Source organism: Harpia harpyja, chromosome 11 (assembly GCF_026419915.1).
Source record: "Harpia harpyja isolate bHarHar1 chromosome 11, bHarHar1 primary haplotype, whole genome shotgun sequence".
Classification (NCBI taxonomy): domain Eukaryota; kingdom Metazoa; phylum Chordata; class Aves; order Accipitriformes; family Accipitridae; genus Harpia; species Harpia harpyja.
The window spans coordinates 38,918,630-38,935,259 of NC_068950.1; the positions used below are offsets into that span (position 1 = coordinate 38,918,630).

A 16,630-nucleotide genomic window follows, 5' to 3' on the forward strand; every position below is an offset into this window, starting at 1 on the left:
GTATTACAACCAAGAACTAAGGCAGTGCATCCAACTATGCAATTCATTAAGCAGCCTCCAAGACTGGTAAACCTAAGTAATTTCTTTTATGACTACTACAGAAAATCTGCATTTCTAGCATGTGCACCACCACCATTTTATCCTTAGAAAAGTTCCATCCTCAACATTTACAGAAGAAGGGAAAAAGAAAAGCAATGGGAGAAGATGAAACACCAGGAATTTCAGCTGAAAACTTTGAATCCATCCAACACCTATCTAACCTCAAGACTGCAATTAAAATAAACAGCACCTGCATAAAGCATGAGGGCTCAGGCGGCTGCAGGCAGCACTTGGAAAGGATAAATTATCCCTTTTTATTACAGGGACACAAGAGCTGGGGACATTGGGGGGAAGGGGGGGCAGAGAAGATACAGCTTCAGAGATCCCTCCTTCTCTTGTAAGCCTGAACTGGATTCAGAAACCAAAAAAACAACTGCAGAATCCGGAATATCAAGACGGGTGGAACTCACTGAGCAGCCCTGGCTGCTTTAATGTATGCAGCTCAGACACTCCACAGGAGAAGGCAAGGCCCTGACTTTTCATCTCTGTTTGTACAGAGCAGAAGATACCTACACAGGCCAAATTACTTACAGAGGAGAAAAAAGAAACTTCACCTTTTAACAGATATACCACAGTTTTAATCTCTAATGCTGTTTCAAAATCTACCCCACATCAAACAAGCAAAGGTCTTGGGTCCTTATAACGAGTCACAGGGTTGTGCAAACTGGGGCAATGACAGCACAGGTCTCATTAGCAGGTATTCGTCCAACTAGGACATGTGCTACTTATGTGCAGTGTCAGAAAGCAGTGAGCAGAGACTGAAGTCTCTTCTTCCCCCAGCATCCAAAGAAGTAAGTTAGTTTTCCCCTCAAGTCAGATTCATGGGCACCTTTGGGAACAAAACTCCCACCAATATCTACTCTCACCATGTGCCCAGATAAATTCCTTCTTAGCAAGTCTCACCTGCACACAGGACTTCACTCACTCACTGAAAAAAAACCAACCAAACAGTTCAAAACCCACTGTAGTTAAACAGCTATAAACCAAAATGCTGTCCAAAGGCAATTTAAATTGGGATGCCAGTTTAAGTTAAATTCCCATCAGAAGGGAAACAAACCAAAACCAACCCAGTTTAAACTTCAGTAAAATATGCATGACAGTTTATCTCTGATTAAACACATGCAATTTTCTCACACAGAAAAGGGCTGGTGCAGCAGACATTTTGTTCACAGATTGCATTAACGAGGACAGTTTCTGAAGAACTTTATCAGTTCTTCAGTTTATCAGTAGCTCAATAGTCAACAACTGCGCTGAATGCAGTAAAATCTTCCCACAAGTGATTCTCTGTAGGATACAACACAATTCTGATACACACTCTTCTGAACTTCAGTTGCTGTTCAGTAAGACTACAGTCCTTCGCAAGCACTCCAGAAAACACAAGTACAAATTTTCTTCTCACCAGTGTATCAGAAAAGGGCTCTTCTACCCATGTCTTGTGGTTCACAACAGGAATTTCTAAAATGAAGAATTCAACATACAACTGACTTCCACGCACCCACTCAGGCCAATGCACTCACTGCCTCAGTTCAAATGTTGGAAAGCTCAGCTGCAAAAATTAGGAATCCATATGATTAGTTGATTTGTATCATCGCCACGCGGGAAGACAGTAAGAAGGTATCTGAGTAATTTAGCTTCCTCATACACATACATAACTTCCACAAATGCCATTGAGAACACATGTGCACTTGCTAAAGAAGAAAAAAAAATTAAAAATCTCTACTTCTCTATTCCACGCACAGAGGCTTGAAAAAGTGAGATGCCCTCATCACTTCAAGCCTGGTCATTTAAAGATTCAGAGGCAAACCTTTAACAAAGAAGTATTCCACTAATCATACAGGAATCAATACCTTCTTTCTACCCCTGCCTTCACAGAATCCATCTGCACACTCCGAGCTGATCTTTTAAATTAAACACTGCTGCTTCCATTAACCCCCCCTAGATTGCTATAATCAAAAGTGTACCTGGCTACAAATGCGACTTTCAGACCTCAGTTAAAAAAGCAATTACAGAATGCGGCCAGCTAGAGCAGCTTTGTTAGAAGCACAATACAGAAAATAAGATCAAATGATACTTGCACAGAACACGGGGCTGTTGTCATAGAAGCACAACACTCGCTGGCCTGCGCGTGCCACTGTGCTACGCTGAAGATGCTGCAGGCCGGCTCCTTGAATCATTAGAGGCAGTGTCAGAGCACAAAAATTTCAAAGAAAATTCCATCCCCTTGCTTAAATTTGACTTTTCCCTTTCCCCTCCTCTGGTCAATAGAGTGAAACTGAAAGGACTTTAGTACTAATTACTGATTACTCCTCTGCAGATCATTACTGAAGCTGCACTCCACCAGCATGTGAACTGAAAATGTTCACAGGACCGCCCCTGAATTTGTGCTTGAATCCTGAAGCCAGGAACCAGCAGACCTTTCTCCCAATTCCCCTCCTCTTCCCCACTTGTTGTCCCACCCCTGCTCCAAGTGCTCCCTAGTTATGCCAGTCCTGAGGACCACACAGAGAGGTGGTTCAGAGAACAGAGAGATCCCAGTTAAAAATAAATCCTCCTACAACTTCTGTTTTGCAGGGCTGTTTTTAAAGTTGGTTCAGTTCCTGATCCAGCACAGCTGAGGGAGCCAAGTGGAGGGGACCGAGTGATGGGAAGCGATGGCAGTTGCTATGCTACTGAGAGAAAGGTCCACAAAATCACATCTCCTGCAGGCCCTCTGCACCTGGCGGAGATTCAGCATCAGCAGTGGAAGGAAAAGGCGACAACGCACCGATGCCGGGCAGCTCCCGTCCAACTCGTCAGAACAGATCGTGCAGCCATCACTCCTAGAGGATTTTATTCCCTCCTTGGTGAAAGGATGTTTAGCTGGCAGTGTAACCCTCTGTTCTCTGGGTACACAGCTACATACACTCTTTGCTTAGGATGACTCCAAATACAGCACCATCTCTGCTGTTTTACAAGGACATGAACGCTAACTAGGGCTTTGTTACAGAAGACCAAGTCAAATACAACTGGCACGCAGAGTGCAAAAGAGAGGCTTGTGACTGTTTCTGTTTTGACTGCCTTGGAATAATCCTCAAGAAAATACCTATACAGGAAAGATTTAGCTACATTACAGAAAACCCATTACATGGAGAAGAAAAATCTGCCAATCAGACTGTCCTTGAGAACACTTCAGTATGAGACCTTGCATCTTTTAGTTCTTTGTCTGGGTAGCCCACTTCTTTGTAGCCAAGAGCATACTGATATTGACAACCTGTCTTCCCCGTATGCTTTCCCAATGGGAACAAGGTCTCAAACACATCCACTTCCAACTAGTTTTGCGAGAATAGGCAGTTATGTGGCTATGAGATACGTTATTATTTCTCTATTGAGGCAAAAGCCTGCAGTGTGAGCTCGTCTTTTATTAGACAGGGAAACCACACAGGAGGAGGATGCTACAAATGCTCTAAAGCAATAAAATCTTAATCAGAGCTTATTAGCCACCAAAGAATATGTTCCTCAGTCAAGGTGGCTCTCCTGCCTTTATTTTCTATTTTGGTCTAATGAAGTTTAAAAAAAAAAAAAAAAAGCCTATTACCCTAAGACACCTTCATGGGAAACCAGCCTTCCCTGCTTTCAGTACTTACTGAAATGTGTCATAGAGATGGCTCCACACAGCTGTGCTCTTTAATTTGTGACCAACATCATGATGAAGAATCAAACTGTTTTGTTGTGCAACACAAACCATCAAAGTGTTACTGCTTCTACAAATTACTAGAAATAGTCACTGCTGCCCCTGTTCTGCAGTATTTACTGCCTACAGCCAACTTCAGTGAAAAGCAGTACATGAACTGTCTAAATCTGATGGTGTTGGCTGGAAATCAACTGGTATATCTCACCATCCATTTATTTCCAGAAAAAAACTAAGGTTGACCTCAAGTGTTGCCAGCCCTTATGGTTTTGCCTACAAACTAACAGAGGGCTGTTCTTCTCTATCCTCTCACAGACCAGAAATAAGAAATCTGATCATTACCTTGGAAGTTTAGGCATCTCTGTTAGGAACTGCATGGGTCTGTTCACAGACATGGCCGTTTCCACATCCCATTCTCTCTCACATAGCGAGGAAGAAGTCTGAATTTGGAAAAGAATCTCCTTGTCTGCTGTCAGTCACCTCAGTTAACCATGAAACATGGTCACACTGATGGAACTTACACTTCAAATTATGCAATTAGACATATCTGCAATTATGAACCTGTGTATGCTGTATATTACAAGTTCTGTGCATTTCTAACAGTAAAAACATTTTTTAATATTTGTCACTGCTCTATTTTTAAAGCCAAAACTGACATTTACTACATATATTTTGTGTTATATAGGACCAGTGGCAATTTAAATGTGACTGTTTCATCATCATCTGCTAGCACACACACACATTTCTTTTATTAGGCTGATGAGAAGATGAGGGTGAAACCGCCCCTCTATATTTCTAAGAGTCAAAGATATTATGACAGCATGCTACTCCAAGCTGGGTCCAGCCTTGTTTTGTGTGTGTGTTCAGCAACAGAGCCTCTGCTGTTTCTCCTGACATACTATTTTACTGCCTTACGGGGCTGTCAGTGTTAAACCATTCCTTTATTTCACAGTCCAAGCTTCTTTTTTCTTACTTCCATTTTACTGTTCCTGAGTTCCAGTGTTCAAGATCAGGCAACAGAGAAAAACTGAGAAAGAAGTTAACGACTATCAGTCTAGAAGGAATAAGTGGTAACAGCAGGCAACAAGAGAAGGGGCACAGTCACAAACACAGCTGTACCTGTTAGACTCCTGGCTATCCAATGGCACTGAGGAGTGTGGAAGGAAGAAAAGAGATTACTAGATACACTCATTTGGTAAAAGCAGAAATAATGAGGCTAAATAAAGGTAGAAGGTTAAAAAAAACCAAACACATACATAGTGCTAAAATCAATACATTGCGCTAAAGTCAAATAGATCACACATGTGCCAAGGCTCTTATAGAAACATAGGACAGGAGCATTGTAGACAGCTCTGAAGATGCTATAAGACTGTGGACACTAGTCTATAAGTTATGTGGTAGGGAAGAAACAAAAAAGTAGCTAAACCAAAAGATTTATTCATCTCTAATATTTACATCTTAGGAGTAATCCATGAGAGACATTACTGACATGCAGCATAACTTCTTTTCAAAAGAGTTAATACCTTGTGGGGGTTTTTCCCCCCCAAAGTCTTACAAAGTGCATCTACTTTAAAAACATTCTAGTTCACAAATTACACATCTATGTCAATTTTCTATTATAAACACTCACTCCTTTATGTGCTCTGTCATCTGGAAAAAAAAATTGTTTTTCTTTTTCAGGAATTAAATTAAATCATGAATCAGATTTCTATTAAGTAATGGAAATTTTTTTACAGCCAATGTATGCTGTCCTAAGAATAAAGCTCATAAAGGAAATAAGGCCATGACCTTAAGAAGTCTTACACAAATGCTGTACTACAAGAGAGATTTATCAGAAGCAGAAAACATAGTATAAGCAATTAACATAACTGCTAATAAATATTGCAAGCAAGTGATAGTTACCAATTTAGATCTATAATCCATGAGACAGATGGAGGCTTTGCTGTGAGTATATGAATCAAGAGAGTGGTCACACTGTTGAACCTGTGATGTAGAAGCAAAAGGATTACAATGTTTACGATAAAGATGGATAATGAGAATATTATGTAAGAGACTAACAGGTAGGCAGGTTAGACTGTGAACACACTTCTGTGTAAAGGTCTGAGCTTCCTTCACTGAAGGTAAAGGGGAAAGCCCTGTAGCATACAAAGAGAACAGAAACAGTGCTTGAGTTAGTGACAGATATTAAGATAACAGCAGATATTTGGAGCCATCAATTTAAAATTCATTAAAGGGAGATTATCTAGATTAATCTAAAATAAAAGTTCCAGATAAATCCTACAAGTGGGTGCAGAACCGCAGGTAGGAATCATTACACCTTTCCTGCAGAAAGGCAGCAAAGTAAATGGAACCAAGGAGCAGCTGAAATACATCTGTATACGTTGGTGTTTTGCATAAAGCCTGGGTCAAAGTCTAATGTGCTGCAAAGGCAAACTGCAACAGGACGTAGAAATGTCTGCAACTTACAGCACATGTATACAGAAATAACTGCCAGTTATGCCAGAGTTAGAGCAGAAAAATGTAACAGAATTTAGTAGTCTCTTTCATGGCTAATATAATCTAAAGGCAACTTTGTCTCTGGTGCATTTCCTCTCCAGTAAACAAGGGTAAACCACCATTTGTCATCTTGACTTACATTATCTTGCCTTGTGAAGACTGCCAAAACACATGGACAAACTCAGACCTTATGTAAATAAAAAGCTGCAGCCACCTATTCCAGGTCAGAATTTGGATCAGATAAGGACAAATCCTTTCTCATGATCTACACAATTGACAATCACCTCACTTGGCAACAAGACAGCACCTTGCTCTTGCCCAAAGTATTGCACATTTTTCAGTATCGGTTACGTTTTCTCCTGTTCTCACACCCTTGCCCTCTGCAACAGTTGCTCCCTGTGACAGCCTCTGTGACAAGCTTCAGTGCTGTCCAGAACTTGATTTTGAGGTGTCATCCAAGTAACTTAACTGATAGATCTAGAACAAAAATATTTCAACAGTGTAAACAGAAAGAAAATTAAGTCTGTGTTTATTACTTTAAAAATGTGAGTCCCTCATCTTGACAGCGAAAACTAAAACTGATTTATTAATGAGTCTTTGCAAGAAGATGGTTGCAGTGGATTTGGTCCGAATTCATATGCTACAAATGAGTTCAATATATGCGTGACAACTGAAGGATAAAAACCTCTAAACAATGTAGGTCGTTATTTGTTATTATTATTACCTATTCAGATTTGGGAACACAGGCTTTACAAAGTCTTCTAAGAATTTGCTGGGTGTGGAACAGAAGTCAAGAACCTGCGGATATCACCCCTTTCCCATCAACTCTAACTTTACAACGACATTTTGTTAGGCAGCAGGCTGGAACTGTTGTTAGAAAGATTTCCTTGAGCCAAATGTCTCTGTGTCTGGAGCCATGCCTCTCCCATTTCCTGCGTAACGTTCAACATCCTTGAAGTCATGTTAGAGCCACAACAAAACTCTAAGGAAGGAGGAATTAGTCACTCTAATTTTACAATGGCAAAAACCGCAAAGAAATAAAAATTCCCACATTTTTTACTCTCTTCTATGAGTGTTTTCATTGCAGCTCTTTTATCACCACATAGTTCCATGCCTGTTGGCAAACACGCTAGTCCAGAAGATACAGAGAAAAATATTTCACAGTACAAAGATCTCCCCTTCTAAAGGGGAGCCACTAACCGAGCCCAGCTCAGCTCTCTCCCAAAGGATGCACAGAACAAGAGATTTACATCCTCCTTATGCCCTAAAGAGCAGATGCAGAGGAGATTTCCGCAATTCCCTGAATATTCCATTAAGTTTGGAAACTCCAGGAGCCAGCCAATTTCTAGACCTACAGAACCACTAGCTGAGGCTGACCCTGAATCCAGCCCTGTCTCCAGAGAACAGTGCAAGCTGAAGAGGTTGATTGCTATTACGAAAATCACCATCATTAAAGCCCTTGCTTCCTGTTACAAACACTGCAGCGATGTCTGAGATAACGAACTTCAGTCTCCTCATCAGCTCTCCAGCCCTGCAGTTCTGCCCCAGTTTCTCCAAGAATGAACTGGCAACAGTGAAATACTTCTGAGTATCTCACTGCTGAATACACTGAAGTAGCAGTGACATAAAAGCACTCAGAGCAACACTCAAGACAAATCTGTACTAACTCTGCTACAACACACATGTAACTCCCTGCTGATCCTTCCCCAGCTGGAAGGCAGGGTACAGCTATGTTCTGCGCTGGGACACAGCCCTCCACCGAGAAAGCCGTGCCCATGCCCTCCCACAGTGGTGTAAGATAAGGCAAGTTCAGGTACATGATGGAACTCATACTGCCTAGAGCTAGAGTCAGGCCGTATGCAGGTTCGGGTAGACACCCCTCCACCAGTGCACAGGAGACAGTTACAGATTTTTCTGCATCACCAGGTCTAAAACCTTTCATTTATAGGTAAAAGCAAGCTGCTGTCGGGACCAAATCAGGGTAACTGAAGACTGGTATTGTCTGGTAGTAACCACCTATAAACCAGAACCACACAGAGACAGGGCCAGCTCAGGATGCCTCTGCAGCACAGAAGTCTAATTTGCTGCCTTTTGTTCTCCCCCTCCAAGCAGAAAATCTGTGATGAACAAGTTGCTAGTTACTTCGTTTCTCTGTGCTATGATGTTCTCCATGCTGCAAAGCAAGCCATCTGCTAACCAGGATTAGAACAAGTGCCCTCTCAATTCCCATGTTTTAATTAGCTAATACTTCCAAACATAAGTCTTATTGCTTACGTCAAAGATCAAATACTACCACGCTGCAGTAAGCTAAGCACTCATTTACAAGAGCTCACTAAATACAGCAGAACTTTAAACACAAGATACATTTTTACAGCAAGAAGCATACCTGAAATTACCAGTTCAGGACATTTCTCAATGTTAGCCATTGAGAACTGTCTCAGATAAAACTAATTCTTCAGGCTGAACTAGTAACAAAGAACAGACATGGACTTACTGAGGAGGGTTAAGTGGACGTGAGTACCCTTCTCTGGCACTACATGATGCAAGACCCTGAAACGTGATGCTATTACCTGCCCATTTTGATCTCGGGCTGCATTAGATCATGTGAAAATGAAAGTAGGAAAAACTATCTGAAACACAGGCAAGTCAACTAACATGACTATTACATGACAACGACAACTAGTGTGCTAATGAATACTACACGTAGTGCTTTGCTACACCTAGATGTAGCAAGAACTACTGCTATTAAAACCTAAAGCTAGTAAGTCTTCTCAATTTGTTACCAGAAAACGTATTGGATCTGCAAAGAGGGCAGCACAGTTTTGTCAAAATTGCAAAGGAAGCTTGATTTAAAGATTGGTTTATTTGTCTCTCTTCTGACTTATACTACAAGTTGTCCTGATAAAACAGTCCTGAAGGCAGTGATCACCCCAAGGTCTCAGTAAATGCATATACAATCACTTTCAGGACAGCAAGCACAAATAACAGGAAATAAAAGCTTTTTAGTTATATGCTTACATATGGCAGCATATGGATTCGATCTTGAACCCACTATAATCCAATACCAGTGCTCCCATGATCTGCTACAGTTTCAAATACACAGATAAGGACTATAGTTCCACTGACATTTTTATCTTGGGAGGGAGAGGGAGGAAAAAAATCCACTTAAAAGAGGAGGTTTATTTGAACCCAGAGCTAATCCAGGCTACTATGAAGCCCCACAAGCTGTTATTAGCACAACTGAGAGTGGAGCACTGGGTCAGGAGTGAGCAAGGAAGAACAAAGCAAGAAAGGTTGAAACCAGGTTTGCCACCAAGGAAGTGCACAGAAACATGAATTAAACTTCTGAGGCCACAGTCTTATTATTGTCTCAGGCTAAGGGAAAATCCAGGTTAAAATTAACACCACCACCCCCCTTTTTTTTTTGTCCAGTTAGTCTTAATTTAGGTCAGATCAACCTGATGCACTGCACAAACACACCACTGCTTGTGCTGTATGACGGAAAGGACAGCGTGGAGGCAGAACCTTGGGAGGCAAAAAGGTGGAAGCGCTTGTGCCAGAGTTAACTATATTGCCTGCAATCCCACAGCACGATGTTACCGTGCGCATCGAATGACACTGCCTTGCTGCTGGCAAGCACAGAGAAGACATCAGGGAAAAAACAATGCATAGTGTCAGAACATATGGCAAAAAGACCACATGTACTTTGTACGGCATAAACTGGAGAAATTGGAGTGTTTATACTTTTTATGAATTAAATTAGAATGATTGATCTGTTTGGCTCTGTGTAACGGGCTCACTGCCTGCTGCTATAGGGCAGCGTGGATGTACACACAGCCTTCAAGTCCGTTCTTCCACCTGTATGGCGAAACAGCAAATCTGCAGGTAGGTGTTCTGCAGCCAGCGCTGAGCGAAGCCGTGCAGTCCGGCAGCAGCAGGTCTCTCCCTTTCAAAGAGCAGCAACAACAAAAACGAAATCCCACGTTTCCTGGCAGTTTGTTTTACGGCCGTACAGTTTTTGTTCTTAACTGCTGCAACACCCTGAGCAGAAGACAACTGCCCAGCATGACAGGGTCTGACAAAGGTTAGACACCAGCTGGAAAACAGCCGGGAAGGCCCCGGTCTCCAGCCTCCCCCCACCTCCCTGAGGATATTTTAAAGATAAAGCAGCATTGTATCACCCTCTCACTGCTGATAAATACGTTAGAGATGTAACTACCGTGCCGTCCTCCTCCCCGTCGCTCCTGAGGGTCTGCCTTTCACGCCACACCTCAGGGGCACAAAGCACCCATCCCGCCAACCGGTGCCGGCCGGGCACCCACCGGCACGGCAGCCGAGGCCCGCCCCGCGGGGGCTCCTCGGGGCCGGGGCACCTCCTGCCACCTGCCCTGGCCTCCCGCCCTGCCCGCCGCCGCCCCGCGGAGCCCGGGGACAACCCCGACGCTCGGTGCCGAGAAGGGCGGGAAGAGTATTTGGGCCCCCGCCGGGGACGGTGAGGCGAGGCGCGGTTCCCGCCTCGCAGCGGGAGCCTGAGGAGAGTGGGGGGGGGGAGACGCCCCGCCGCCCGTCCCCCCCTCACCGTTACTTTCGACGGAGAAGGCTGCGCCCCGACGGCGCGCACCGCCGCGGGAGGAAACCCCCCCCCACTCCGCGGGGCCGCAGCTCTTACCTGAGGCGGAGGAGCGGCAGCGCCGAGCCCAGCCGAGCCGAAGCGAGGCGAACCGTGCGGGTCCCGCGGCCGCTGCTCGCGTGGCGAGAGCCGCCCCCCCCCCCCCCCCGCCGGCACCCGGGGCGGCCCCGGGGGCGGAGCCGCGGCGGGGCTGGAGGGCGGGAGACCCCGGCCGGGAGCTGAGGGGGTGTCCCGGCCGGGCGCGGCACCGCTCCGCCGCACCGAGCGGGCGCCAGCCGGCGGTGGAAGGAAGGCGGAAGGGAAGGCGGGCGGCCCGAGGCCTCCGGGGGCCCCGTCCAGGTGGTCGCCCTCCGCCCCCGCCCCGAATGTGAATCACCTCAGGCGTTCCTGGAGCCCCGGTGAGCAGGGAACGACGGCGCAGGTGCGACCCTAACTTGCCATTCTTGTCGCGCCCTCTACACGGTCTGGAATGCGTTTCCGTAGAACTGTTAACTCTGAAGCCTAGTGATGGTGGTTGTGGCATCAGGAGCTACATCTCTACTGGGGAGAAGACCAAAAAGATGAGGCAGTGGCTGCCGTCTCTCTAAGTTGCTTGCCTGAAGGAGGTCTGATGAAGAGGTTGCAGCAGACTCTCTTGGCTTTCAAATCCTACAAACAGACCCCGGGTTCAAGAGCAGAGACCTGGTTGGGGCTTATTCCTTGCTGGGAAACCGAAACAGCTTTCAGAAATGATCCACTAGAGAAAGTGAACAAAATCATGGGTGTTTTAAACATGTCTCTGCCATAACTAATGAGGTGCTTTCCAAACAGCCAGCAAAGATGGCAGTGCATTTTCCCACTGCCGGGCTTTAAGCAAGTGCCTAAGCACAAAGTCAAGATTCTTAATCAGCCCTGGGAGAGGGCAGGTCCCTGCGAGGGGAGGCTGGAGCAGAAGCCGCCTAAAGATACTTGGAGTTGCAGATTCCTATCTTCTCTCGATGACTAGCTAAGCAGCCTCCAGTGACCGCCTCTGAACTCAGGGCTCTAAAATTGGGGGATGCAGGTGCCTCTGCACCCTGCCACATCCTTCAGAGCACCGTTCCCTTCCCGCCCAGTCTCATCGTGGTGTGCCATTGTGTTTGATGTGCAGCACTTTGACTCAGCTTGGACACTGCCCAGACAGGACGGAGATGGCTTTGTCTACTTATAAAAGCTTTTTGCACGTCTGGTGATCTTCAGTAACCGTTTTTGGACTGGCTTGTAGATCAACCAGCCCCTGGACAAGCTTTAGCTTTATAACAGTTCAGCCACTTTAAAGGAGTCTGTAAATTGTTTTTCTTGCTACATTTTCCCCAGGGCAGTTGACTAGTTAACAGTATCGTGAGACTGTAGAAAGCCAGAGAGTGCGGTAGTGCTATATAACTAGCATATAGCCAAGGTGTGCAATTTGGGAACAATCACAGGAGAGATGCAGAGAATCTTCGAGGAACACCTCTTCTCACTGCAGGTCAGAGATGCCATACAGCTTCTCCATTTTATTCAAGCCAGAACTATCTGCCAGGTGGTCCAGGGGACAGTTCTACCCAGCATCAGGGTGATTTTCTACCTTCACCTAGAATGAAAATGTTTATTTCCCATCAAGACCCCAACTAAAATTATTGTTATATAAGCCAGGCCCTGATTTAAGGCTTAAGCAAGGTATCAGCTTTGTGTAGGCAACTTGAAATAATCGATAGCGTAACAAAATCCCAGACTCATTACAATAGTTACTTCAAAGACAGCCTAACAGGCTTGACATCTACAAGAGACTTTTAAGCTCCTTGCAGTCCTCTCATTGCTCTGGGAAATGCAATCTCTGCCTTCTCCAAAACCTGACTTCCACTCTACCCAACACGGTGTCTGCGGTGATGGTGATAATGCTTTTCCCTCTGTCTGCTGACTGATGCTCAGTCTAGAAAACCATTGCGAGCCAACAGCCCTATAAAGCACCAATACGGAAGGCAAGTGGTTATGAGCAGATACATATACCTTTGATGCAGAGGGCATGTTATGACTTAGGCTCACTTGGGCATCTCCTTAGTGATCACCTGATTTAACATCCCATGATTGCAGCCACAAGCACAGAGCCACTGTTCAGCCTGATTTCCAAAGGCTTTTCCAGATTTCATGCCACCCCTGAAATGCCAGTGTTTATATACAAGCCCTTTCTCAGTCAGGACTAACTGAAAGAAGAAGGGATGCACCCAGATAATTAGGAGACAAGGGAATTTTAGTGATTCTTTCTGTCTATCATTTTGTTTAGCCACATTTCTATAATTTATGGATTGAATATTATTAGCTCTCCCAGGGCATTTCCCTTCCAGGACTTAACATTTTACGGTCATGAGTTGCTTATACAACTTCCAGTGAGGGAGGTCTGTACTATTTTAGATTTATACATGGGCAAATGAGGGAACAGGAGAGAACTCCCACAAGCCCATGGAGGTGGAAATGAAGAGCAGACGTTACGCTTTATCTTGTTTTCTGACATGTGGATCTATCTCACTCTCTCACAGCAGTCATGCGAGCACATTTATCAAGCACAACATGCACACTCTACTACTCTCCCAACGTTTCTAATTCAACTTACTGCACCCTCACACAGTGCAATTGATCTAAGGAAACAATTTTAATCTTTTCAGTTCCCTCTTTTCTAAACCCAGTATTTTATTTATTGATTTATTTACTACTAAAGCAAGAGCAGCACCAAAGCACTTAAATCGAGGATGATGGTCTGCTATGTGTGATGCTGTAAGTAGTAATAATACTAAAGACCCTGAGTCTAAAAGACTCATCATCTAAGCTCATGATAAGCATTGGACATACATAGACAAAATTGTATCCCAAAGAAGCACAGTTTGCACACAGAGCAGTGGTTTCAGCTCATTACCAGCTGTTGTCCAGGGAAGCTATGTGAAAACATGCCAACTACAAGGAGAAAAAGAAATCCTCCTTATCTCAATAGGTAGCACCCACCCAGGTGCTTCTTCACTTCAGTGTGGAATAAACAGCATGTATGCCCCATGCTGCATCCCCAAGACGTGTGCAGATTTCATTCTCTTTAACAGGGCTAATGCACCAAAATCCTTACAAATGGGATTTTGAAAACTGTTCATAATATTAGAAATAGCACAATAAAGTGACATCCAAATTTGACCGTGCTACCAACGCAGCTTCTTTTATGCACAGCATGTTGTGTCCTGAAACACACTCAGAAAGCAGGGAGAACATCTGCAGTTCTTATCAATTAACGTTTCTGCAGCACGTCTACCTACGCCATGCTGTGCGTGTGCAAAATGGTCCAAAACCGAGTATATACCAACAAAGCTCTCTAACCAGCAACCAGTTACCTACAAACCAGTTACCTTAGCCAAATTCAGTCCAGACTGTCCTGCCCCTTCAGCCCTGTCCCGGCTACCCCTGCGGCTTCTGTGGGTCTTTGCACCCTTGCTCTGGCTTGGAGTGGCAGCAATGGGATCATGCCCTTTTGAGAAGGGGGAAACTCTAGGAGGTTGTCTCCCCTTCATCCCCCACATCATGGCAGGGACACAGGAAATGGAGGAGAAGACCCCTGTGTTGGTCGGAGGAAAGCAGAACACTGGAGCAGCTCAGAAACACTCGACTGTTTTTACAGCACCCACCCACCCGGTGATCCCATGCCCGGGACGTACCCTGCCTGCTCCCCGCACCTTGCTTGATGGGCTGCTCTGCCCCATCCTGGGACGAGTGCCAGCACGGAGTGGTGTGTAGCAGCCTCTCGTTCTGTTCTGAGTAAGAACCTGGAACGCTGTAAGCACAGGTCAGCCAGTCCCTGCTTCCAGCGTAGTTACGAATGGAGAAGTTTGGGGTCTCTCTTTTTTTTTTGGTCCCTAATAAGGAACCTACTGCAGATTTAGCCATTACAAAATCGTGCCATGACATTTGTCACAGCATGGAGAGCATCAGTCAAGTCTTGGACCCTGTCCCCACTGCCTGTGACAGGCCACAGGAGCTGGCTGGCAGCTGTCCGTGGAGATTCCTCCTCCTCGGGGCATGCTGACGTGGTGGCACCAGGCTGGTGCTGCAAGAGTGAATCACCACCTCTTGTAGGAGTGGTGCTCCCCGGACAATGGCAGGCCTGGGAACTGTATGCAGCCACTCCTTACGCTAGACAAACTTTGAAAGGAAAAGCAAACTGAGTTTATTTGACTAAACTGCTTAACAAATCAGCACCTGTTTCTTGGAGGAAGAAAGGGGGAACGAGTTAATGTGCCAAATAGTTTTGAGACAAAGTGACTTTTACCGTTTTGACAGACCTTCGCGATTGTTTTGTGGTTCCCTCCAGGTAGCAAGCTCCCCTGTCCAGTTAGCCCCAAAGACAACTTACACATCTGTCTGGAAGTGGGGTACAACCTTTTAGGTAAACTTCATCCTTTGGCTTTGCTCTCTGAGATGAGCATGAACTTACAGTAAAGTTCCCCTGTTTATCCTGCTCTCTGGATAGAGTTCTGCTCAATGTAATTCCACCTTTATTGCTATCTGAATCTCCATCCTCAAATCTCAAGTTTTGATCCACCTATAGTCACAGTTGTCAAGGAATAGCCCCGGAGTGGTTCTCCTGGTTGGGCAAACCCAATCAGGCATAATACTGGCTCAGCTGCAAATAAATATCACAGCATAATGCAAATGCCTCTCCTCTTGCCAAAAGTTAAGAGAAGTTTCATCACCTCCAACGGTATATGAACTTGCATTCATAAGGGTTTAATAATATCTCACTTCAGAGCTATTCATTCAGCTGTAAGTGAGGACGATGAATGAAGCTCATTAGCAGTTTGATACAGGCTAGATAATGATGGCAGACAAACAGCCACGGGGACAAAAGTGCATCTGGAGTAGATGACTCCTAAACTCAGCATGCCAGGATGATGGACAGGACACTCTGGCCATGCTGGTGTTCTTGGTTGTTGCACTTTTGTTCCCTGCTGCTAAGCATGGCAAAGGAAAGGTTTCCCAGAGTTCTCTAGCTGACGCTTCCTTAAAGCCTGTTCAGCCCCAGATGCACAAAGCAACCTCTGCTCCCAGGCAGCCAGATGGCTAGCTGCAATCCAGTCACTCTTTAATTAACTTTGGGGTTTTTTTCCTCTGTGGGTTGTTTCTGGGAGAAAGGAAGCTGACAGCATGTTTGTTTATATGAGATTGGTTTGGCCTGGCAGTTCCCTGGGTCTATACTAAGAATTCTGAAGTGTCTTTGGGTTTTGTTATCACCATAAAAGGAGTAGAAGCTGAGAATCCAAGGGGATTTCTAGGATGCATCTAAAGAAGTTATGTAAGTATGCAGGTTTACTGCAAGTCATATGCAGATGGGCAGCACACAAAACAAAGCTGATGGGGGCAAACTAATCCGAGGCCTTGATTACTGTGCACTGTTGAGCTGCTGCAGTGTATAATTAACTTCAAATGCAACTACAACAAACACTGACCTGTAAGCAGCTCCTCTAAACCCTGTGGAGTTGTTTGCGTGCATAAAGTTACACAACATACATAAAGCAACTGTTGGATGGAAAGTTCAAGATGTATCCCTCCACACAGAAGAAAACGCCAACCAGCAGTTATCACCTGATCTAGATTAAAAAGCTTAAGGGTGTAAAGAATCCGCATTAAGAGTTAGTGACTAAAATGTCCAGGTATAAAACTTAACAGGTGGAAAAATATTTAAGTAACAGATCAAAAGTAAGTTTACC

The 16,630-nt window shown here is 44.8% G+C and overlaps 1 protein-coding gene across 3 annotated transcripts in view; it reads right to left on the reverse strand.

The window, feature by feature from the left end:
• RAB3B (RAB3B, member RAS oncogene family) overlaps positions 1–11,030 on the reverse strand; it is a 58,395-nt gene extending 47,365 nt beyond the window's left edge. Inside the window, exons 1-3 of one of the 3 annotated variants that reach the window (XM_052802043.1) lie at positions 10,932–10,970; positions 5,669–5,749; positions 4,886–4,913 (exon numbers count right to left, since the gene is read on the reverse strand). Coding sequence is in view for 1 of the 3 variants with exons in the window: in XM_052802042.1 (XP_052658002.1) it covers positions 5,669–5,689 (21 nt within the window). In the remaining 2 variants the exon portion in view is untranslated. Of the gene's footprint in view, positions 1–4,885; positions 4,914–5,668; positions 5,750–10,931 lie in introns of all 3 variants that reach the window. The other 2 variants (XM_052802042.1, XM_052802044.1) reach the window with 2 other exon arrangements.
• Positions 11,031–16,630: the final 5,600 nt, after the last annotated feature.